Source organism: Pleurodeles waltl, chromosome 6 (genome assembly GCF_031143425.1).
Source record: "Pleurodeles waltl isolate 20211129_DDA chromosome 6, aPleWal1.hap1.20221129, whole genome shotgun sequence".
In the NCBI taxonomy this organism is placed as follows: Eukaryota; Metazoa; Chordata; class Amphibia; order Caudata; family Salamandridae; genus Pleurodeles; species Pleurodeles waltl.
This window is the reverse complement of record NC_090445.1, coordinates 1,683,480,607-1,683,506,702: the sequence shown is the minus strand read 5'-3', so window position 1 is coordinate 1,683,506,702 and position 26,096 is coordinate 1,683,480,607. Positions and strand designations below refer to the sequence as shown.

The window sequence follows — 26,096 nt, the reverse complement described above, 5'->3', positions numbered from 1 at the left end:
TTCTTTGAACATATGTCTTTCTATAACCTCTTTCCAAAATATTCACCAAGACTGGACCACAATGGGGGCCTGGAGATTTTCGAAATACACAGCACAGAAATAAAGACAGCATCCTGCAGGTGGAGACACCTTGCAACATTAATTATGTCCTTGTTTATTTATTCCCCATCTATTGCCAGGGTTTCTTCAAGAGGACAGTTCAAAACAACAAACGTTACACCTGTACAGAAAACCAAACCTGCAAAATTGACAAAACACAGAGGAAACGCTGCCCCTACTGCCGGTTTCAGAAGTGTTTAACCGTAGGAATGAGGCTGGAAGGTAAGATCTGGCCAGGACACATCTCTTCAGGCTTATATTTGCTATTTATGTCCTGCTCTTTTGGTACTGATTTCAGAGATGCTGCTTTGATGAGCTTTCTGGGGTGGGCAAGGAAAGTTATCTTTATAGAAAAGGATGCAGATCGGAGTTAGTGATAAAAATATTATTGAGAAAATAAGATAATATGATATAGAGATGAATATGAAATAATAGAATTGTGGAGCTGGGAACACAGGCATTTCGACTCAAAACGAATTTAACATCCTAAAAAGACATTAATTGTGTGCAACATGGCAAGATGTCTTCCACACTTGGAACTTTTGCTTCAGTTTCATGTATTACAGGGAATATGTGTATTGGTCTTTTGCATGAAAATTGTCTGCTTGCTATGTCCTCGCTTACAAAAGTCACAAGAGATACATGTTTGACATATTTTCCGTATATTTCCTAAAGTTACGTCATAAAAGTTGCTAGTGTATTGCATTCAGGTGTATCACGCATGCAGTTTCAAAAGGATCGTGGTGGACATTTTCTCAAACATGTCTCCCCCAAGCAAGACATACATGTAACACGTTACATGTAATGCGTGGCGAAAGGGAGTATTGTGTAAAATATGTGTGACCCAATAATCGAGAATTACGTGAGATTAGGCCTGTGTAAAATAGAACATTTATCGGGCCTACATGAAACCTACAGCGGCAATGTTCTCACTTATGTGGATGGGGGGAGGGAGGGATATATAAATCGTGAGCAAGACTCAAGTGGAGTTGAAACGCGTTGGTGGTTGCTATTCTTATCAGCAAATCTGCATAAAGGAACTTTGGAGTACGGTAAATTACTTTTTGGACAGAAAATATCTTTCGAGGGTAGTCTCCTTTGTTACCGGCACAGGCAGATGAGTGAGCCTTTAAGAAAAGGACTCTGACCAATATATATATATATATGCACATCGGGTGGCTGCACCACTTAAAGGCATATCAGTGTTGTTCGTATTAGCCAGTCCTCACAACATTTGAGATACTACAAAATAGATGTACAAAAACTCTTACGTCACAAATAGCACACTGAACCATGAGTATGCAAAACTACTTAAACTCACTACCATTTCTTAAAAAAACACAATGCTTTGTCATAATCAGTTGCCATCGTTGTGTATCTGGCTCAAATTATTGTTAACCTTTTTTATCAATTCTTTTAGATCATAAAAATCTAAATACAATAAAATGCATCTTACAAAACACCGAACATACTTAAAATCAGTTTTATGTTCTCGCTTGTCACAGTCACGGAGAAGAAGTATGGATAAAAGATCTCTAGTACTACCTTGTGACTCCCTTTCGTAAACTATCACTTTTTTGTCAATTATTGGAGGTACTTCAGTGGGCCAGTGCCCGCGCCACTTCGACATTCAATAGTTTAAATTTTTACTCATTGGGTAGATGTACCATGAATTCATGATAGTCCACAATGGTGATACAGGTGCGAAAAGTTGAACCATCGTTTTTTGTTTTTAGGGGAGGTGGTCTCATACCATTCCCTGGTCCCCTAAAAACAGTCTACAAATGACATGATCAATTCTAGTCCCCAAAATTACAGGAACCAAATAACCTAGGGGCCAGATCTACAAGAAAGTGGAGCATCGGTCCGATGCGCAACCTTTCTTGCACCACCCCTGTCTGACCTAACGACACCATGGTTGCACCGTATTTACAATACGGCGCACCACGGCACTTGTTTCCACAATAACGTCATAATTTATGACACTATTGTGGCGCTCTGCAGGATTAGAGCCATAAATTATGGTGCTTGTGCAGCAAAGCACTAGGGAGGCCCATAAGCTACTATGAGCCAGATGTATGAAAGCATTTTGCATTTGCAAACGGTGCGAATGCCCGTTTGCGAATGCAAAATGCCATTTCAAAATGTATGAAACACATTCTGAGCGCAATTTTAAGGAATCGCTAAAATAGCGATTCCTTAAAATTGCGACTCTGTTTAGAGAGTCGCAAATTGCGACTCTCTAAATTAGAAATCGCAAATAAGGATTCCCTATTTGCGATTTCTTAGCACATGTATGAAGCAATTCCTAAATGCGATTTTGGCATTTAGGAATCGCTAATTACCACCAAGTTGAACTTGGAGGTAACCATGTGCAAAATTAAAAAATGCATTTGAAATGCATTTTTAAATTGTACATGTAAAGCACGCATGCCCTTTTGGCATGTGTGCACCTTACATGTTCCCCCCCAAAAAATTGGGGTGCAGCAGAGGGGGGCTTAGCCCCCCAGGACCCTGGGGTTTTGCATTTCCAAAATTGCGATTTCTGGTTCAGAAATCGCAATTTTGGAACTGCAAAAAATTCGCAGATATGGGCCAACAGGCCTATAGCTGCGAATGGGGCCGGTATCGCAATTTGCGGTTCGGTGATAGCATTTGCGATTTTTAAGAAATCACTATTACCGATTCGCAAATGTGACACATGGCACTTTGCGAGTCGGAAAGAGCGATTTCTTAAAAATCGCGATTTCCGAATCGCAAAGGGCCATGATGATACATCTGGCCCCTTGTCACTTTAAAGCCTGCCCAGAGCACGCGTTAAAAATGACGGAAAAAATGTTGCAGTAAAATCTTCACTGCGCCTTTTGTTTGCGGCCTCCCTGCATTTAAACACCCCTCTTGCTTACATCATACCTGGCGTAGGTGTAATGTGACGCAAGGGGTTACAAAGTGGCGCAGTGCTTGCATTGCGCTACTTTGTAAATATGGTGAAGGAGAATGGCCGCCTTAATGCCACATTAGCGTAAAAGAAAATGGCGCTAGTGTGGTGCTGAGAGGCGCAAGGGCATTGTAAATCTGGCCCCTAATGTTTTTTAATTGAAAAAAAAAGGTCTGCAAATTCTACTCTCATTTCCCCACGGCTGTAAAAGGTTCATTGGCATAGAAAGGGCCAGTTTGTGATTTCCCTTGTGGGCACTGCTGCCCTGGAACCAGTTTTGGCGCGAGTAGGTGAGTTTTATGAAAACTTGTAAAATCTTTTCAATTGAAGCAGTAAGAGCAGTCGATGGTACTGTGCTCTGAGGAAGGATGCCCTTCAATCTTTTACACAAGCTGTCGTAGGAGGAAGCAGGGCTGGGCCGGGACCCCAAAGCAGCCCTGGCAATTTTGTCAGACCAGCTCCCTCACGGAGGCTGGAAGCGAGAGTGAGTGAGTCATGCTGGAGTGTTGCTTCTGTTACTGGGGGCCGATATTGCAGCACCATTGCAAAACTAGCTCCAAGTATCAAAACTGGCCCCACCCCTCCAGCCTTCCAGGTAAACACCCGATGCCAGCTACGGCCAGCCCAGTCTAGGAAGAAGGATGCAGACACATTAGCTGCTGTTACAACAGGATAAGGAGGAGTTATCAGGAACATGGCAACCATGATTTGTATACGCTCTTCATATGACAAGGTTTGGAAATTGTATTTGGTACATGGATACCTTTATGTGATTGTTTATTTCTTGATTATATTAACCCCGGAAGAAAACTTTATTTTTACCGTTACTGTCTCACTTCTTACAGCTACCCAACGTATGTGTTTGATTGATGGCTGGTATATGATGTCGGATTTTAAGCATGTTTTGCATCATATCCACTGAGTTCTCTATAAGTGGTGGCTTGATGAAGATATAGTTATGAAGTCTGCGTGAAGCAAGCCTAGTGAGTTTGTCGGTCACACAACTCTTTCTTTTTAGGAGGGCTTACAACTATTTTGCCGGGCTGAACTGGCATTTAATGGCATTTAAGGAAGAAAATGAATTATTTTCAAAAGCAACAGCAGCTGCTCAGCAGTCATGGGTTTGGTACAGGTGGCGTGATGGTGATAACCTCATAACGGATGTCGCCTTAAGGGAGGAACAGGGGATTCTGGATATTGTATGCTCCTTCTTACCACTCCTCTTCTACTCCACATCTCCACATACCTAGAATATGCATTTTCATGAACTGGCAGGAATGTTGCTCTCTGATGTCTGTGGTGGACCTTGGTGAACCTCCTCCAGAAAGCCAGTGCAAGTGCATATGGACTGTCTAATTGGTGCAGGATGCTTCCAAAATGTGGCAGTTTAGTTCCTTCTACTCCTGTTCATCACCCCCCCATGATCATGCACTATTGTGCATGAGTAAGTCTCACTCAAGTGATGGGACATGGGCTTCCAGTGCAGGTTTAGTTGACCCAGAAACTAAAGAACCCTTCTGACCCTGGAAATGGTTGGAGATTTATTGGTGCTCAGGGCTGATGTAAATTGTTTTTACAGGCTTGGAAGGGAAATGGAACATGCCCCAAATTAAAGGCAAGGGTTTCACACCAGGATTATATTTTTTCAGTAGAGTGAAAAAAGTGCAATTCTTGAAAAAGGGATGTTTTTTTTAGCATACAGATGCATACGAAATATGCCATCACGCAGTGGAAATGCGTACTCACACTCGAAAATATTAAGTCACAGAAGCTATCCTGAGGGTCACCTGGAAACCGGTGAATAGAACTTCTGAAGGTGCCTCTGGACAGTTTCATGAATGCACAAATGTAGCCCCCTTGCTGGGCTTTAACTGTGCAGGGCTATGACTGAAAGCCATGGTGAACGATGAAGAACACAAAGGCAGACTCTCAGATGCACCTGTATGTTCATTACCAGATCTTCTTATGACTATATTGCTGCCATTGCATCTACTATCGTTGGCCCTGGCAAAATATATATATTTCATGTGTTTTACAAAAAGTTCAACCCCATTCCACCATTACCCTACATCTGCATTGTTTTTTAATTATTTTTTTACCTGTTCTGTATTGTATAATTTCAATGTTATTGTGTGTATTATACTAACACAGATATACACTACGTGCAATGATCATTTATTTCTTTTAATGTATGAATTATTCATATATAATGTTAATAACATTCATAATCCAAATTTGAGATGTATTTTGTTTATCTGAAATTTAATATTTTAGTGATACTTTTCCTACACCTTATCATAACCCTATAACTTATTTTCTTTTTGCTAATGTTATTGTAATCTATTAAGTTACCTAAGTGCTTTCTTTACACTAATCCTATTCTTAATTAGTGTAAATTTGTTTTAAACTATTTCAATAATATATCTCAGGGGAAAGTCACAAGCTCTATCTTTTATATTCAAATTTATGAAATTCTCCTCTTACTAATTTACATTTTAATTTTCTTGATTGACTTTTATCCTTGTTAATCCTAGTTGAAATGAAAATAGAGATAAAAGATTTAAATAACCTAGCTAAATCTTTTTATTTTACGTTATTAAATGATTCAAGTAAACTATTTAATGCATTCCTTTAAACGTCTCAGCCCAAATTTAATTACATTACTTACATTAGTTGAAGTTGGGATCAGGGATGTAGTTGCTATGTCGAGCAGTCATCGAGTCAATGTAGTGGCTGGTAGATAATAGCTGACTCGTTGTAGTGGGGGACACTTGTACAACTGCAGAGGTTAGCTCAAAGTAAATGACAAAAAGACAACCAACAGCACATGAACCTAACAATCGTATGACTATTTCCAAGTAAAAATAGCCAGGAAGACAAAGAGCAATGGAGTAAGATTTAGGGAGTGCAAAATATATTACGTGTCATGAAATTGTTTTAAATTCATTACAGCAGCTAAACGTTCTGAGAGCAGCAGCTATTTTCAAATTACAGAAAATCCCACATTTTTCACGTCTCTTTTTAAGGTCGGATGTCTTACATGTTTTAGAGCCTCCTAGGGATACACATGGAATGTGTTCTGCAGGGCTCGTTCATAATGGAAAGTGGGGCTTCTAACTCAACCAGGAGGGGCACCAAGCCAATCCAGAGCGGAAGACTATTTCCATTATCTGTGTGTGTCAACCACTGCAAATTAGAACATTGGAATGCTGGAAGCTCCATTGAAAACAATGGAGTGCTGCGGGCTTTTACTGGCCGGTAAAAGCCCGCAGCGCCAACATTCCAATGTTCGCTTTGTTCACAGCAACAGCTGTGGACAAAGTCTCACGGAGCCCGAGGGGATTTTAATCCCATTGGGCTCCGTGAACATTTTTTTTTTAATAGAACATTCTGCCCTGAGTGGCAGAATGTTCTAATAGCCTTAGAAACCGCTGTAGCGGGCTGTACCGGCTATTAAAGTCCCTCTCCCTTGTTAAATGCCTTCGCCTTCGGCTCGGGCATTTAACGCGGGGAGCGGGCCTTTAATAGCCGGTAGAGCCCGCTATGGCGGGTTCTAAGGCTATAATAGACACACCTTATCTTTACCAGATGTGTGCAAATAAAGGATTGTATTGTCCTGAGTTCATTGCTTCAACCAGAAGGAAAAACACTACTTGTCTAGCTTCTTTCATCACACAAGATTCCATTCTTGGATTGATTTTGAAGGGACGTTGTTGACTTAGTAAATTTCTGGAATTTCTATGCAAAGCCAAATCAATATTTGCTAGTGAATAACATTTTGGAAAGGATTTGGGCCTTTACATCCTATGAAATCTTTGTGTTTTGTATACTTTTAGATCCCTGATGTTTCAATGGGTGCTAAATTAACAAGATATGAGTTAAAGTGCCACACAATTTGCTGTGCAATGCCACCTATCTTTCTTTTGCATGCCATATCATTTAGTGAACTTTGAATCATATTTTGATGCTCCTCACTCCTATAATTCCAGCTGCACTGAAAAAGACAGGCAAAAAAATGTGAAATGTTCTTACACTTCAAGTGCGGAGTTGAGCTGCTGGGACTCGGAAAACAGCCTAAACCACGATCCCTAAACAACGAGGTGCGTTGTCCACAAAAGTGGAACAACGCTTTCCTGAACAACTACTCTGTTTTTCTCTGCCTTAACCATGCATGTCCTGAAGAACGAACATGCGTGGTTAAGGCAGAGGAAAACAGACTCAGGATCGGGAGAGGACGCGGTCAGGTAAGTGGGGCTGGGGTAGGGTTGGTCTGTAGTTTTAGGGGTGGGGGTAGTTTTAGTTTTTAAGGGCGGGGGTAGTTTAAGTTTTAGGGGTAAGGATCAGGGTAGTTTTAGTTTTTAGGGACAGGGGTAGGGGGTTGTGGTAGTTTTAGGGGCGGAGGCGGGGGTTACAATAATTTTTGTTTTTAAGTGCGGTAGGGGGTCAGGGTAATTTTAGTTCTTTTGGGGCAGGGTGGGGGGTCATGGTAGTTTTAGGGGTGGGGGTAGTTTAAGTTTAATGGGTGGAGGTGGGGGGCTGGGGTAGTTTTAGGTTTTAGGGGCGGGGTCAGGGTTTGGAGTAATTTTACTTTTTAGGGGCAGGGTGGGGGGTCAGGGTAGTTTTCATTTTTAGGGGTGGGGGTCGGGGTAGGATTTTTTTTTGTTTTTTGGGCGGGGGTAGAGGGTCAGAGTAGGATTGTTTTAGGGGCGGGTGGAGGTAGGGGTAGGATAGTTTTAGGGGCGGGGCGTCAGGGGGGGTCGCATGCTGGGACCACACATGCCTTTATCTGGCATGCCTTAACAACGAAAAATCATTGTTAAGGCATTCGTGGTAAAGGCATTAGTGGTAACAACGCGGTCGTTGTTCCGACCGCGTTGTTCATGCATTTGTGGTTCCAGCATGCGTTGTTCCGTCGCATATTCCTGGGACACACATGCTTATCGCAAAGAAAAGTTACCACTAAGAAAAACTGTAACTGTGATCACAGAAATCACCTCATCCAAGAGAAGACCTTCCTCTGGGAAATCCCTCAGCACCTACTTAGGCTTAGCTCTGCCTTTATCCACTCTGGAATAAGAACCAGGTTCACTAACATTTTGTGCCGTGGTTGCATCACTTCTTGGTGTACCCACCACACAGAATATTAGTTGGTATTTACTAAGTCATGACAGAGTCACCATGCCGCCATGCGTGAGTTGGTAAAAAAAGAAATGCAAAGCAACACATCACCTAGTGCTGCATTGCGTCACACTGCATCTGGTAGGTGTTCTAAGGGTGGAGCATAGGCTAGCAAACCAGGACATGTGTAAGAATGCTTTGCCATTCCCACTGAGGTATAGCAAGGAGAAAGATATTTTTTCTATGCGCACTGCATTCTGCATCACACATAGATGAAGTTGCATCCCTCCTTGTATAAAAACAATCCTGCCTGCTTTGGAGCTAGGCAGTCACAAGTATGCCAGCACAGGGAGAGAGTTGAAGAGCGTCATATCTTAGTAGAAATGGCGTTCTTCAACTCTCTCCCATTCACATAATGCAGCAATTTTGCCTGATGCTGTATGTTGCTTGAACTGTTGACAAATATACCCCTAAGTCTTTACTACTTGTCCGTTGTCCCATATGCATGCTGAATATTATATCTGATGCAGCACACATATGTATACTACATATTATAGCTGGCATTTTATAAATTTAGACCTGGGCATGCCGTTCTCAAAAATAAATCAGTGTCTTACAATTCTTGTACCCTTGACCATTAAACAAAGGACATCAAATGGCCTTTAGTGGCCCTTTCTGCTAACCTAATTGAGTCAACATTAATTCCAAAAAAGAGGGTTTTTCATTATGGGCAATACCCCCAAACCATCTTAAAATATTACAAACTTCTCATTTTTTATCTGATATATGTCCTATGTATGTGCATGCTATATCTACGTTGTGATGCATTGATTAATGCATAGTGTGTATACCTACACACTAATGGCAGAACAAAATCCATGAGTGTACATGCCCATACAGTTTAGGTGAGTCTGAACGTTTAGATAACATAATACGTAGATATCCCAACTTGGAGGCTGTAGATCATTATGATTTCTAATAGGGTGTTGTGAATATTTTCTCAATTGATTCACATGAATGCATATATTTTTTGTTTAATTATATTCATATGACATTTTTGTATCCAAGCCAAAGATTTGTGGGGCATTTTTCAGTTAATGGTAGATAAGATATTACTAGCATAATGCTTACTATCAGTTTTACTTTAAATTATGAATACACTCCTCAAAAGTAAGCTTTTCCACAGACATTTGAATGCTAATCTGGATAGGGGGATTTAACTACAGAAAACACCAGACATGCCAACCAGCCCTGCATTAGACGGACCCAAACTACCACCAACCATGGTGTACACCCTGGCTTTACCCTTCTCGGTGCCTACTTCCCTTTCAGTGCTTCACAATCCAATATCTTCTTCCGCAGACATAGCTGATTTTGTAACTTTTCCTTTATGAAGAAAGGGATGACATATAGCTAAAGGAAACATATCTAAAGGAAGTCACAGTTACAGTATTTAGTACTCACTACAAATGTGCAGTGGCACAAACAAGGCAGGAATAGCAAAGCTCTGTAAGAATATCAGCAAATAAATATACTGAGCTACACAGAAATACTACCACTCCTATGAATGATAATAACAATATTAATAACAACTATAATAACAATAATAATACTATTAATATTATTATTAATACCAACAATATTCATATTATTATTAATAATAATAATAATAATAACAACAACACAATATTGATTTATCGTCAAGGAGACAATTGAAAAGGGGGAAGGAATACAGACATGCGTACAGGAGTGAGTCACACAGTCAAAGAGACAATGTACGCAGAAGTCTTAAGGGAGGAGATGCAAAAGATATAATTAACAATTCATAAGTTATAGTTAGACGGCTGTAAGGCCTAGTTTTATAGTTCTTCGAAGTCATTCCATCTGGATTCTTGCTAAGTCAGATACATTCCGTGGTAAAGTAGGGTTTTCTTCATTACAGTAAGTTTTCATATTCCCTTTCACCAATACTTAGGGGCATTTTTAAGAAGAGTGGCGCTGCACACAGTGCAGCGCCACTTTTCTTGTGGCCCTTAGCGTCCCCCTAATGCCTCTATGTGTGCGCTGTATTTAAAATACGGTGCACCATGACGGTTATTATGGGACTAGCGTCATAATTTTTTAAGCTACTCTGGCGCTTTGTAGAATTAGCGTCAAAAATATTGACGCTAATCCTGCAAAGCAACCAGGGGCCCACTGTCACCAACGGAAGCCTCCTTTTAACACCTGCTCTGAGCAGGCGTTAAAAGTGCAGGAAAAAACAACACATTTGTTTGGCACCCCCTAATATGGGAACGCCCCTTTTGCATACATTATGCCTGGCGCAGGCATAATGTAGGGCAAAATGTTACAAATTGGCGCAATGCATGCACTGCTCCACTTTGTAAATATGGCGCAGCATTGTTGGCCTTCTAACACCAAATTAGCGTAAAGAAAAATGATAATGTGGCGTTAGAATGGTGCTAGGGGCTCTTAAATATGCCCCTTAGTTTCCTTGTAGATCTCCACCTTTATTCACTCGCTTTCTGTTTGTGTTATTTAATTCAGCCTTTAGTGCCAAAGTGTGACGCATGTGGCACTGAAGAAGACAAGTTGGTAAACAGGAAAGTCATGTCACTTCATCCCCCATGTAATTGGTTATTTATCTCTTCAGATTTCAAATCCCTTGCTAACTCACAAGAGGAATGCTGCATTCCACAATGAAAGGCACCAGATGACCATTAGAGGTTACAAATTGAGAAACAGACACATCAACAATGAATTGAAAACTTAGCGGAACAACATGAACAATTTCTCATTGCCTATTGAGAGCTTGCTATGCCGCATATCCTGAAAACAGGTCATAGCATCTTTCATAGTCATTGTGCGCAGTCTGATGACTTTACATCCTGTCCCATATATTCCCATTGTTCCTTTTGTTACTGTGTACCAGATGAAGGCCAGGGGTAAATATGATAAAACTTTATGCAATTGAAAAATCTAAAGTACATCTGGGATGAATGGTTGTCAATCAACCATGGTGAATATGTATTCTCTATTTATAATTTATGAAAAGTGTAGCTGACTCCTCTCCATGTTGCAGCAAACCATCATGGGTCATTGGATGGCAAACTTTCAAAATGTAAAGTTGTTTTGGAATTGCATTCAACATCTGCACAACAGAATGCAGGCTCCTCCTGGTGTATGGTCTCTGATATCTTGCTGAAAGCATCATTTACTTGGCACAAACCAAAGAGAGTAAGGGAATGATCTGGTGCTGGTGCTATCACTCAGGGTGTGTTTGCTAGAACATTACCATATATGCTTATTTGCAGTCTAATACATAAAGGAACGAAATTTAGTTTTGCTGAAACAATCATCGCCAATTTGGTGAACAAAAATTAGTAAAGCCTGCATGCTAAATATCAGCTTTAGAAATACAACAGATTTTCAGTGAAATTACCTTAAGGTAGACCATTGTATTAGAATTTTGGTACTAAATGTAAATAGTTTGATAACTCTAGAGCACATGTGGTGGAGCCTGAAACCTTAAGAAACATTCTAGTATCTTGTAAGCGTTATGAAGAACTGCTCAATAAGATATATTAGCAAAGGTAAACATTTATTAGCCTTTTAATATAGCAATCACTATCACAGTTTACCATCAGGGAGATGTCTACCAAATAATGATTTCAACCAATTTAATGAAACTTCTTTTATTGAATGTGCAAAGATATATGGCTGAGATAACCACACTGGGATATGAAATTGCCATGTTATGGAAGCCCACAGATGCCAGTTCATAAGCTATATTTTCATGTAGGGCTAACGTCCAGTACATAATGCAGTTCTTTAGAGCAATAATCTATCTCACCAAGCATTAATTGTACTTTTCCAGCATCACAAGGAGTGTATATTTGACAATGCATCATTTCCTTGATGCTTGGTAACCTTTGTTCCCGAAATATATTTGTTTCTAAATGTTTTCTAATAAAGCTTTTTTTCATTTTTTCATTTCATTTTTATATAACCAATAAAATGCTGATATCTGTTCCTGTTTAGTTGAATTCAACTTGTAATCCCCTTTAAAATAGGTTTAGGGTTATGTATAATCATGGGTTGTCCTGTGTGGTTCGAAACCTCAGACTCCACATCAGGTGGAAAACGCTAGAGGTCATCTGTAGAAAAATACCAAGTAATCCAACTATGACAATTACCTTCCCATTTAATTAACCACCCTAATAAATCTGTTAATAAATATAAATCCCTGATTAATGTTAGTATAGCATCCTATTTTGTTTATGTCTTCAGAAGGGTGTCATCCTAATTAAAAACCATGCAGCATTACCCTCATTTCATCCTCGCCCAAATTGTCACCTTATCTCGATGGGCTGATCATAGATTCTATTGTTGTCAATGAGCCCCTTAGATTTCCTTCACTCTCACCTGCCTTGATGGTAAATATGCTGCGTTATTAGTTAGAATGTCATTGAGGGACTTCTCCTTCCATAAACACTTTCTGCAACTTTGGACAATTTTCTCTCCAGGTTTGGAATGAAGGGTGTGTGCAGGGACTGTTGGCAGTTTCCACCCCTTGCACCTCTCTGATGCCAATATCCAATGGCATGCCTATTCCACTCATCCACTCAATTACAGCCATGAGTCTCGGCTAGTGTGGCCTTGCGTCTTTTATTTTCACCCTCATTTCTAGCTGTAATGGTGCCAAAAGACCCTAAAGTTGTGGGGTTTCGATACCAGCCACAGTTCCAGATGGAATGGGCTTTCAAGATAATTTTTCTTTCCAATATCACCCACTCGAGTGGTGCTAGTTTGTTATATAAGCTCAAGGGGTATCTCTTGGATTCTGAGCTTAGAAAACACTGAATTATATATATAGCAATTCAATTATTTATTATTTCTACATTCACTTTTCATTTGCACACTTATTTCAGTGTTTTAATTTAGCAACAAAATGTGTCACTTTGCATCCATTGAGCTTGATCATGTAGAAGCTGCCATGTAACCAACCCCATTGAAGTTTAGGTGGGTTAAGCTTAATAATTACCTTATTTTACTAGTTTTCTCTGGGAAGAATTGGATCTACTCAAAGTTAATACTAACTATCCTATTTCATTATTAATAGTCCCTATATATCAAAGTGTTTTTAGTTAAATGACATGTGAGAATTTCTTTGATAGAAACCCTTTTAAGTGATTTTTTAATGAAAACGTATGTTACATTACTTTGAATTTCTTTTAAATGTGTGCAAAATGGCATTTGTTTTCAACAATATTCTAAAGCGAGATGAATTATGATTCCAACTTTAGACCTAGAATATCTGGGGTTGCATATATTAATTTCCAAGGCAATTGCTTTGTTTGACTGTTTCCACATAAATGTAATTTAAAAGTGTGTCCATCACACATCAAGCCCTACCTTTCCATCACCATGCTGCTCTAACTTTCTTGAAGTGCATCACTTGTATTCACTGCACATCTGGGTGCCACAGCTTTGACACTGTTGCCACTAAGTTGTGGAACAGGTTACAAAAAACGAGCATTATATGACTTTGAGAAATAGATCCAAAATGAAGAAGTAGTCCCTGAGAGTTCTTGAGTTTGTGCTTGGGCAACTTTGAACATTGAAGCTTCCAGAAAAAGCAAGTTATTTCTTTAACCACTTGAGATGTTGAGCAAATCTGTTTTGTAGGGCGGTTCCTCTAAATTAAAGACTTTTGTTGTAAGTGGTTCATACACAGTTTACATTGGTATTTGAAGGGGTTTGTCACTGATACTAGGCATAGTACTCTTTATCACGCAGTGCCTTATGATTAAATAATAAATAAGTTAGGTGTTAGTATAGCGTCTTTCCACTGATAATATTGTAATGTATAATTGATTTATATATTATTATTCCCAATCCAATGACAGATGATTTTGAGGCACTTTGTCATACAGACTAATCTTCAATCTTCTGTAATGTACAACCCAATTTAGGTTTAATTATTGTTTGTTTATATGATTTTACCAAAAGAGGTTTCCCTAGAGAATCTTTCAACTAAATGGTTTTCTGAACACATTTCTATCAGTTTGTTTTTCTGCTCCAACCTAATGAAAGCCTTATTAATTTTTATACATGCCATGGTAGCTCACCGATGTTGCTCTAGTACTGTTCTTTTGACTCAGACAGTGGAAAAACAGAATACTTGTGTGATGAAGCAATTTGTTCCATTTTGTAATTCTTTGTAGAGTAGAGGAACTTGCCAAAGTGCAGGGCTTTGAGGATGTAGGAGCATTCCATTCTGTTTGGCTGTAAAATAAAGATGAACATGTTTGAATGCACTGCAGTGCCATTCTAAAGGCCGCTTTTGTACTACATAATTGCAAATTAACAAAAAACAATAACAATACACAGGTTAAGGTTGTGTGAGTTAGAGTCACAGAAACAACTCATCAGAGAGCAACAGCTGCATGTGTTGACTGTGTCAATGCAGGTTATTCTATTCACATTTCTTACACAAAATCTGACTTTATGGAATATGTTACAATAGATGGAATTCTAGTACACAGGAAGAGTCTCTTTTTTCTCAACATTGATAACCTACCATTTGCAACACTACAAAACACTACTGATATCGTAGGAAAGTGGGTTATTAGTATGTAGTGATATTCACCCTCAGCTCATAATGATGAATAGGTCCAGTCAAGTCTTAGTACATTGATTGTTGCTCAACGCTTGGTAGCCTTTTCAAACAAGCAGTCAGGCTTAACTCAAAAGATGGATATGCGTAAAGTTTTTAACACCACCAAAGCATTAAGTAAGTGAAAGACACAGCACAATGAAAATCCAACACCATTTTATAAGAAAAGGAAATAATTTCATCTTTAAAACCACAGTAAAACAACAAACATTCAATGTAGGGAACCGGAGATATGACTTTCCTAATATTAAATCAAAAATTTTAATTTATAGAGGCAAAACACCTAAAATGCCACTTGTGACCACGAGGGAGCTCACTACTGGGACAAAGTAAAAGTTTCAGGCCGACTGCAACAGAGGGCTGGCCCGACTAGGCTGTGCTCTGGGTGCCAGTGAAAGTTTTACCTTCAGACTTAACTTTTTTCTTGGTTCTTGGATGTCAGCGTGAAGTTCGTCTGCGGGTCCTCATGACTGCTGGATCAAGAGTTTGAGTCAACAGCAAAGCTCTGCTGCAGCTTTGTGAAAGACAGGCATTGTGTACTTGGCATTGATGGCGAGGAGAATCTTGAAGAAGTTGACAATGGATTCCTCCTTGACATCGAGTTAGGCTCCGCCTTGGATTTTCAGTGGCTTAAACATTGCAGTCAATCAGATCGTCAAGTCAACATCGACATCTTGATTGTCTCTGCTGAGCCAGTCTCCTCCTGGAGCTTTTCTGCAAAACTTTGCAGAAAGTTTCCAAACTTCCATCTATTGCAGTTTCTAACACCAATCAAGGGTTCAGAGACTCTCGATAGCCTCTTGGGGGCTAGTACTCAATTTCCTACAATACACCTATGGAGTCCAGGAAAAATCCAGTTGCAACTGGTAAGCTGGGGTTATCGTTTCTTTGGCTTTGCAGGTGACCACTTCCAGCTGCTGATCAGTGAGTCAACACCTTTTCCTTTGAGTCAGGCACAGTCCTTTCTTTGTGGAGCCTTGTGAATACAGAAGGTGCAATCTTTCTGAGTGCATGCGTTATGTGGGGAAGTCCAAGAGTTCAGAAGGGAAGTCCTTCTTCTTTTGTTCCAGGCAGTGTTCTGAGGAGCTCCTGCAGCTCTTCCATATTTATCATCCATTCTCGGCTTGCAGGAGGGGGTACCAGTAGAAGTGAAGCCACAGCCCTCTTCTACGATGACTTCCTGTGAAGTCTGTCATATTTCCAGCCCCGGATGAAACATTCTCCTAAAAATCTAAATGGAGAAAGAAAATCTCTCCTTGGTGCGTGTGTTTCTGTAACCCAACCCAAAGGTGTGGCTAAGAACTGGCTACACTCCCCTTCCAGCCCCTCTTCTAATCTAATTAGCAGGGCTCCTGTCTAGCTAGAGATCAATGAAGTGGTTTGGTCTGGGTCCTGTGACATATATTTTCTACAGAGGCTTATGCCTTTGAAGTCAAACTTATTTACCAAATCCCCTTCTTTTCCCTGGCTTCTCATGCTATTAATTTGATACTTTGAATGGTATTGCTAGCTAGCTCCAGTGCAAAGCTAGACTTTATTAAATGTAACAAAGCCTTCCCCATGTTAGTCTATGGGGCTAGCAGAACTACTATAGAAAAAAGAACTTGGGGTGTTTTTCCTTACCTGGGCATACAAAACATTTTTTAGGGTCGAGCCTGCGTTGCATGCGATCTCGCATGCGTATCGCAGCGAGACTCTTTTTTATTTAGAAAAGGTCTCGGAGGCCTGTCAACTTCACGTCAGTGTTTTTTATTGGTTCGTGGGTTTCCCTAATAAAATCTGCTTGCTTTCATTAGTCAAAGGCACCCAAATGTCATGCCTTTTCCGGTGGCAAGCCCTCCTCGAGCGCAGCGACCAGGTACAGAAAACATGTGAGGCTCGCTGTTTTCCATCGGGCTCGTGGACTTTTTTTTCTCTAATTTACGCGATCTCGCTTGGCAGAAGTCGAGCGCTTTACATACTTGATTTCACTTTTTCGGGTTATCTACATAAATGCACTTTTGCCCGAAAGGTAAAAAGTCGGGTTAAGAGTTTACAACGCGATCAGCTCTAACATGAGCAAATGCGAGACCCGTTGCATTGTAAATGCTTGTTTTATATTGACCCTGCGTTTTATAACCATGCACCCTACCCTTGGGGGCACCTAGGGCAGAACTCAGGAGTGACATATAAGTAATAAAAAGGTAGTTTTGGACTTTGGAACTATTTTTAATTCCAAAGTCGAGTTTGGACATAGTTTTATTTTAGAACCAGCCTGCTAGGCAGGCCTGGGTTTAAAATACCACCAGAACCAAACTGCAGCACTGCACCCTTACTTACATTAAGTCCACTGGGGTCTCTAAACCTACATGCCTGCCACATAAAAGGGACTTACAGGCAGGTCATCTTTGTCGATTAGAATTATCCCAACTACTATATACCGATAGAGGACAAAGCACCAGCCCGAGCCTGGTTAGTAGAGCCCAGGGCAACTCAGAGTCAGTAACCACAGACACCAGGATGACTTTCCTATAGGTACACAAATCATAGTCACAACAAGGGATATTGGAGAGTGCTTAAACAACTCTCTGTTGTTTTGTGCAGTTTAGAGTACAGCTTAAAACTCATTATTTAAGGACGTTTATCTGAGATGAGTATTAATTGGTGAAAGAGCCTGATAGTTCAGAGAGCACATGTCCTCAACCATTCATTTGTCTCAGGCCTAAAGAAGGAAATGCCAAGGTCCTCTTGCTCTTGGTTCATCAGAGGATCATGCTTATTTAAAGTCTCTAATAATCAGTTTCTATATGCTGCCTCCTAGAAGAGGGGACTTGGTACAAACAGTACTCATTGGTTTCCCTCAAGTTCCTGACAGCCTTTGAGTAAAAAAGGAAAACACTGGCATCTGCTTCCATTGTAATACAGCTTTATCACAAAACTCTATGAGGGAGCTGAACATTTCATGCTTGAATGTGCACACACAAAAACGTGTAGGGATTGGCTTGTCCACTTTGTTCCTGCCAAGCCAGAACATTCTTAAACCCAAAGAGGGGCGAGAGGAACCAGCATGTAATACCAAGGCTACATGTTTCTGCACATCAGGCAACCACACAAAGTAGCGAATTCATCAGGAGTACTCTGGTATGCTGTCACTACTACTAATACCCTCCATATCTTATGGGGTGTGTACGAGAATTCACAGGTTGGCACAGGGTCTTGAGGGACAGAGTTTCTATGTTGATGCAGGGTGAGAAGAAGGCTCCATCCTCCCTTTACTCATCCCAAGACTAAATCCCATTACCATAAAATCCCAATTAACACTTCTGGATTCTTCTCTCCTCCACCCCTCCATTACTCCAGTCAATCTAACTAACAAACAAACATATCCACAGCTCAAATGAGCTCATAATAATGCTAAAACTGTACTCATATTTCCCGATACTAATCCACCACTAATTCTTTTTGGGTTCCGGAGTAGCGTGCTACTCGCCGAAAAAACACTTCAACGCCTCGTCAGGGGTAGTAAGCGCTATATAAATACTATTACAATACAATACAATATATATCCCAGGCAACTCCAGGAATCTAGGCATATGTCCTGCTTGTCAACACAGCAAACCCCCAGAGGTCCTGCCTTTAGTAATTCAACTGATCTGGTCAAAGGGGCTTCTGAAAGTCCTGAGGACACATCTATTACTAGTTCAAGGGAGGTAGTAGTTTTTCCCACTATGATGGCCAGATTGAAATCTAGGGGCCACCAAATTTCAGCTTCTTTCAAATTTCCGTCTTTTCCCCTCATAGAGAAGACCGTCTAACTCCCTTGTATCCTGTTTTCCAAGGAGTCTGAAGCAGGAAGTGGAAAATTATTCCCTTTAGGACTGTTAATGGAGTGGAAATTTATCTAGGTCCCGCAGCAGTGATAGGCAACAGCATGTGTTTCACTGATGTAGGCAACATAACAGTTAATACAGGTTTATGGTGGTGGGTGGGGGGTGGTGGGAGGTCCTGAGTAAGGCGCTGCCGTCGTCTCATTCTACTATGGACAAGAGAGAAGCTGCAAAATGATCACTAAGTTGTGTAAGCCGGCCGGACTGTCATCCTGGGGTGTCCAAAATAGACACTCCCATTCACTCGGTTACTTGGAACACACAAGCGCAACAGACACTTTCCACCCCGTTATCAACAACAAAGGCCTACCTACTTCCGTTTCCCTTGTGACGTTCTGCATGTCTGTTTACCTGTATTTACTTTGTGAGGCGTACACCGCCCACGCTTCCTGTTACTCCACCCGTTAGCGGCCTTGGTGTTCCGGCATAAGGGTGGGGATTTCCCTATAGGAAAGTGTTGGAAAATGCAATTGTCTTAATTTATTTAAAACATTTAAATATATTTCAGTATAATATATAAATATAGAGCCATTTAAAAATATTGGTATTGACCTAGAACTGATAAAGTAAAAATAAAAAAAATAGCATGTTAACTCTTCAACATAAATTTGTAATAAATAGTAAAATAATTTAAATATGTTAATTTAAATTATAAACATTATTTTAAACAATAATTAAAAAAAATACCAATATTCAATAACATATTTTCTCTGTTTAGTTTACAATATATTTGGTTCCAATGTATGTATTAACGTTTATTCTGGCAAGGTTTGCTGCTGTTCCTTCCTCCCCGAAAAATGCTAATTAGGCAGCCATGAAAGAGATGTTCGGCATGTCAGCTGGACGTAGGCTATGGAGCTTGGTCAAATCATGAGGCGTAGAGAGGGATGCTGCCACTTCTGCAGGGACTCAGGGCCAGATGTAGCATTTTCCGAATTTGCGATTCGGAATTTCCGAATCGCCAATTCGGATGCAGAACGGTGTCTCAGACACCGTCTGCGAATCGCTATGGAGTCGCAAAGACCCAGCTCATTAATATTAATGAGCTGTGTCGCATTTTGCGACCCCATAGCGATTCCCTGTACTCACAGAGATGGTGGCCTGCTGGAGACAGCAGACCTCCAAATCTGTAACTGCTTTTTAAATAAAGCAGTTTTTTTTTTTTGTATTGCAGCCCGTTTTCCTTAAAGGAAAACGAGTTGCAATACAAAAAAAATAACGAAACCATTTGGTTTCGTTTTTTCAGAGTAGGCAGTGGTCCATTGGACCACTGCCTGCTGTGAAAAAAACATTTTGGGCAACATTCACAAAGGACAAGGGGTCCCATGGGGACCCCTTCCCTTTTGCGAATGGGTTACCACCAGTGTGACACTGGTGGTAACTGCGAATTGCTTTGCGACCGCGTTCGCGGTCACAAAGCAATTTAGCATCACGGTGCGAGTCACAACTAGGAAGGGGACACCCCTTCCTATTTGCGAGTCGCATTCAAATTTTGCGAGTCGGTACCGACTCACAAAATGTGAATGAGCATCGCGATGCGCGTCTTGCATGGCGCAAACTGCGATTTCCGCAGTTTGCACCATGCAAAATGCTTCCTACATCTGGCCCTAAGGGCCATATGTACAAAAGCTTTTTCCCATAGACACAGAATGGGTAAAATCCTTTGGTACATCTGGCCCTAAGTTATCTGAGATGCTTTCCCTTTTCGTCTCTTTATCCTATAGTTTCATTATTTGTAGCAGTCATAGGTACCCCAGGTTCTTATGCACAATTGCCAATGGAACATACACACTTCTTCTAACAGTACACTACCTGGTCCAAAATAATTTCATTTTGAAAGGAAGAATTTTGAAAGATAAAACAATACTTTACTGCAAATATCTTGCTTTTTCCACTTTAATTGCAATGTGGAAGCTTAGCAGGACACCTCAACATCCAGAAATATTTTTTTCATCGGCATTCTGAATATCGGTTAATTTGATCAGAAATGTATGATGTTTTACATTAATCCCTTAGTAGTCCCACATTTCCAACTTGTATACAAAACCATCCATAATATACATTATTTTTCAGCCAATCATTCAAGATGTACTTTACTTCAGCTTCTCTCATGTTCAGCTGTTGAGGAGCTTTTAACATGGGTGTGATTCTGGTTGCTTTAAATTTAATGTGGTCAGTTTGAGATGGTTTGAAAATATGAGGCATTTTGATAAATGGGAGCAAAACTGCTTCCTGAACATGGTTTCGAGGAAAACGATGGTTTTAGTCAGAACTCTAAATGCATGCTGGAACTATTGTCTTTGCCAATGCTTGTTCCTAACTAGACTTTCTCTATGGGAGGCCAAATATGGAGCATTACAGAAGTGCACAAGAGCGTTGGCAGCTCTAACTCTGTAAGGCCCCACTGAATAAAATTATTTTGTACACCGCTAAACGAATGTAAGGAATGAACTGCTGCTTCTTCTGCATCCGGCACAGAGAAACACCTGCTTCCTTGCAAGATGACACATTCTTGGGCAAGGATTTTACAAGCTCTGAGGAACCATCTATTAGTGTGGAAAGGCGAGCGGTTACCGCACACTGCCAGGGCATAAAGAAAGCATGAACGTCTCTGGCAGGCTTTCAGATGAAGGGCCCAAGGGCCATCTGTAGGGATGGAGAGACTTAATTTGCCAATCTTGGTTCAAGGTGAGACCCTATGTAGGAGATGTACCTTTACCATACTAGAAGAGTGGTTGGCTATCTATACCAAATTTATTGCCCGTAGCTGAAGGTTGGGATCTGTACACTATACCACATTCACACATGTTCGATAACACAAGTGGGACTTTGTGTCAATAGTCCTAATGATGAAACTAACATTTCTGTGAGTGCACGGGCTCCATCCTTGCTAAACGTATAATTCTGTCTTGTTTAGAGCTGTGGATTCTGCCAGGGTCCTGAAGGTAGAGATGTAGATGGCTTAGCCAACCAAAACATATTCCTTTGAGTATGTACAATTTATATGATTCACTTCTGTATAAATCTGCAAAATTTTGGCAAAATTACATGTAATTACGCAAAATGCAAATCCATCATTTTTAGACTTTTGAGTTTATGCAGGTTCATCCCCAATCTTTTTGCCTCCTGCCTCCTATTTTTTTCTGACCTGTTGCTGTTGGCTTTTGAACTCCAAGCACTTTATCACTGCCAGCCAGTGCTAGAGTGCACATGCTCTGTGTGACCTCTGTGCTGGCGTGGGCCACTCTCAAGGCACTGAGGGCCTGATTACAAGTTTGGTGGTCTACTCGCAGAGGTGGTCAGGACCACCTCTGCTGTGGTGGTCTGACCACCAAATTATGACCCTGGCGGTCAGACCACCAGGGTACCGCTGTCTCTGCTGGAATCGGTGATCCCGACGGGTTGACGGCAGGTATAGGTGCCAATCAGCCCTGGTGATTATGACCTGGTTCTCTGCCAGCCTTTTCATGGCAATTTTACTGCCATAAAAAGGCTGGCAGAGAACAGGGGCTGTGGGGTACAGGGCGGCCACTGCACTGCCCATGCTCTTGGCTTGGAAGGTGCCCCTGCCCAGCACTCTTGTAATGCTCACTGTCTGCTGTGCAAATGTTCACTTCGACATTGCCATGGTGTCCGCCTTAAGCAGACGTCTGGACTGTATTTGTTCCTGGTACTTCTATTAGCGGGGCGAGCAGGGGCACAAATGACCGCATAAGTAATGATTTAACGACCAAATGAAAGGAGCAGTTTGGTGAGATGCTGAACCTTGGCAGATTGGCTGTATCTTGTCATGATGGTGAGAAATATGCTGTGTGCTTTACCTTTAAATTGAGAGGGTTACTGAACGGAACTCTGCAGAATCACTCAGCGTTTTTATGCGACTCCGTGGAATTCCACAGAGTTAAACTCTGTGACTTCCGCCCACCCTTAGCTAGAAGTAGACACATAAAGTGGCGAGATTGTGAGAAAAGTACAGAGAGACAAGTAGAGATAGTGGTAAGGTCTAGAGAAGGGAAACTGTGAAACGCTATAGAAAGCATGGCAGTTAAGGAGAGTGGTGACATAGAGAGAAAGGTAGAGAAGAAAAAAGGCCAAAAAGGGAAATGAGATTGAGAGAGACAAGAGGTGAAGAAGAGGCAGAGGAGATGTATAAAGAGAGCGAGAGAGAGAGAATAATGAGGTAAGGAGTCTGAGTTGAAACAGAGGATATGCTGAGAGAAATAAAAGGGCAAGACACACAGAGGGACGGACAAAGAGGTTGGGTTGAGAGTTGTTCAAAGAGAGAGAGAGAAGAAGAAAGAGTAGTGAGATGGGGAGTGTGAGTTGAAATGGAGAAGAATGAATAGAGAGAAATGAGAGAGAGGGATAGAGAGCGGAGCCAACAATAGAGAAACATAGATAGGGAAAGAGAGGTGGTAAGCAAGGAGTAACATAGGGAGGTGAGTCAGAGGGAAAAGGTGTAGAAATGAAGAGAGAGGGAAGCTGGGGATGTCTGGCAGCAAACACATGGCGAGATGAAAGTTTATGTGGGCATAGAGGGAGAGAGGGATTAGGTGAAGGCAATGGAAAGAGATGAGGTAGCGATACAGGGTGGAAAGAAATGAGGTAGTGAGAGATGTCAGGCAGATAAAAGTGAGGTAGAGAGGTTCAGCGCCAGGGCACCCTTGCGGGTGATAATGCGCTTTACAAATACGCGTAGAGAGGGCTGGGTGAAGAGAAGAGGGAAGTGAGGTATAGACAAGTGAATTTGAGAGGGGTAAGGCAGATGGATTAAAGATACAGATCAGAAAGATCTAATTGGAACTGTGAGATACAGTGATGGGCATGAGACAGAGAGACAGCTGAGGTAGAGGCAATGCAGTGGCATGGCAGCGGTAGGCATAGGTAGAGAGAGGTGAGGTGGTGAGAGAGAGGTAACAAGGTGAAGTATAGAGGTGGTTGGCGAATAGAGGTGTTTAGACAAGGACAGAGAGGTAAAGAGAGTGCTCAGGTCCTTGTGGTGGGAGAAGTGGGAGACAGAGAGAGAAACTGACACATTTTCATTTAATTGGCACTAACTGCCATTGGGCAGGCCAGGCATGACACCTCTCAAATAAAAGAAAATGTGGTTTTATTCATTCTTTATCAGACCCCTCCCCCACCTGGAAGATGAAGGCTCTGGGCAGGTGCCTGCTTTGGCAATCCCTTAAACTGGCTCATGAGATTAACTTTTGGGAAGGTGCCCCACTCCCCGAGATATTGATGTCATCCCAAGGGGAGGAGGTGTGAGTAAGGGGGTTTTCTTAGGTAATGACACTTGTTATGTTAGCTGACCTTTTGATCCTACCACAATATATGGAAGTGAGAAGAAAATAAGGGGGGAATTGTATATTTAGTGCTGTTTCCACTAGTTTGACAAACCTATTACAAGTCCAGCCAATCACAATTCGAGCTACATTTTTTGCCTGACTCCAAAATTTTACCAAGAGTTATTAGAGGCTTCCAGAAAAGTGCTGGTCTTACTCTAACCGGTAAATGAGATTATTAACCTATGGCAAGCTAGTGGATCTCCAGAAGCGTGCCCCCTGCGCTCCTCCCACACCCGGGGAGTGGGGTTTGGGGTGTGGAAGCGTGCCCCCTGCACTCCACCCACACCCGGGGAGGGGGGTTTGGGGCGTGGAAGGTGCATCCTGCACTCCTCCAATACCCGGGGGGATGGGTGTGGAAGTAGAACGCATGTCCAGTCGCAGGTGTAGATCTCTCTGCTTTTGCACAGTGGAAAGTACCTGGACACTGTTCCTCAACCCAGGGGAGCCAGAAGCCTTACTGGCTGAGAATCTCCATAGTGGTAGGACCAGGGCAAAAAGGCAACTGTTGCATGTTTTGGTGATGGTGATTGGGCGGGAAGCAGTGGCCCAGGACGATGGATTATTTACAAATATTCTAAGTTGTCGGGGTAAAACATAGGTGGCATGGTGGTTCTAGACGTTCAGAAGGAATTAGAAGTATGGCAACGAGGCATGAGGTTCTTGCAATATTTTTAGAAATAGTAGGTGAGACAAACTAAGTGCAAGCGTGCGGGGAAAAAAAATATAAAAACTCAGGGGAAAGGAAGAGCTAGAACTTTGTGATAGAAGAAGAATTGACAGGGACAAGGAACTGAAAAGGATTGAAGTGGATAAGATGGAGAAACTATGAAATACATGTTCACCTGTCAGCATCCCTTTCTCACCTTTAACCAAGGCTCTGCAAAGGCACAATCTTTGTGAAAATGGACCACTTATTGAAAATGGATCACTTGTGTGAAAGTGGATTACTTATTGAAGAAAATGGATCACTCCTGAGAAAATGAATCACTCACTGAAAATGGATCACTCATTGAAAACGTATCATTCACTGCAATTGGATCACTCATTGAAAGTGAATCATTCCTGTGAAAATGAATCACTCACTGAAAATGGATCACTCACTGAAAACGGATCATTCACTGCAATTGGTTGAAAGCGAATCAAGCCTGTGAAAATGAATCACTCACTGAAAATGGGTCACTCACTTACAGATGGTCTGAGCTGATTTGGAATTTCTATTTTTCGTCCACACCCTGCAGAAGCGCCCTCGGCTTGTGAATCCCGCAGAGCTTCTGTGTCTGCACCTATGCTGTATTTATTGATGTCCAATTTCTGTCCCCACTCCGGGTATCCTATCGCCCCCCACCTTCTAGAGAACAGATGAAAGTGGGTCATCTGGTAGGAACTCGCCACACAGGTGGCCCTGCTCCTCTCATCCATCATCGACCCGCCTGTCCCCGTGTGTTTTCCAATTCCCCTCGTCTCCTTCCAGAGCTGGATTTATGGCTCTGCCTGCAGCATCTCTGCCGCCCGCTTCGGAATCACAGACATTTTCTGCCACCTTTATCCCACCACAGTCTGCGCAGAGGTTGCACCCGGGGCTTGTCTTGTGAGTTAGGTTTGGCTTAGCAACGCAGCTGTTTGTTTCATCTATCCTTACTAATTATTTTAAACATAGGTAAAGTGGTCTCTACTCCACCCAGAGATAATGCCCTCTCACTTCATGGGATTAGGCGTCTGGTGTATCCTTCCGCCATCCTTCCAGCTACCATGCTGGAATCCCAATGCATGAGGGTCTACTTTACTCTCAGGCTCCACAAATCAAATTGTGTCTCATGGATGCATTGTCTATGATTGCAATCATTTTTCCAACTGCAAAATACTTTTCAAAATATGTTAGTCAATACTCAAAAAGCAGGCCAAACTTTATTCCTTTCCTAATTCTGGTGTTTCTTTTTTTTAACTTGTGATCTGGAGTTCCAAGTAAACTTTGCACTGTGTTGTCCGTGGATTGGCTGAACTGTGTGGGTCTGTGGTTCCATTCGGAAAGACACATCCGTGGTTTGCAA

The 26,096-nt window shown here is 41.5% G+C and overlaps 1 protein-coding gene across 1 annotated transcript in view; it reads left to right on the top strand.

Moving 5' to 3' along the window:
- Window positions 1–26,096, top strand: part of NR5A1 (nuclear receptor subfamily 5 group A member 1) — a 310,911-nt gene that overhangs the window by 31,695 nt on the left and 253,120 nt on the right. Inside the window, exon 3 of the mRNA XM_069242538.1 lies at window positions 180–321. Within this exon, the coding sequence (XP_069098639.1) occupies window positions 180–321 (142 nt within the window). The remainder of the gene's footprint in view (window positions 1–179; window positions 322–26,096) is intronic.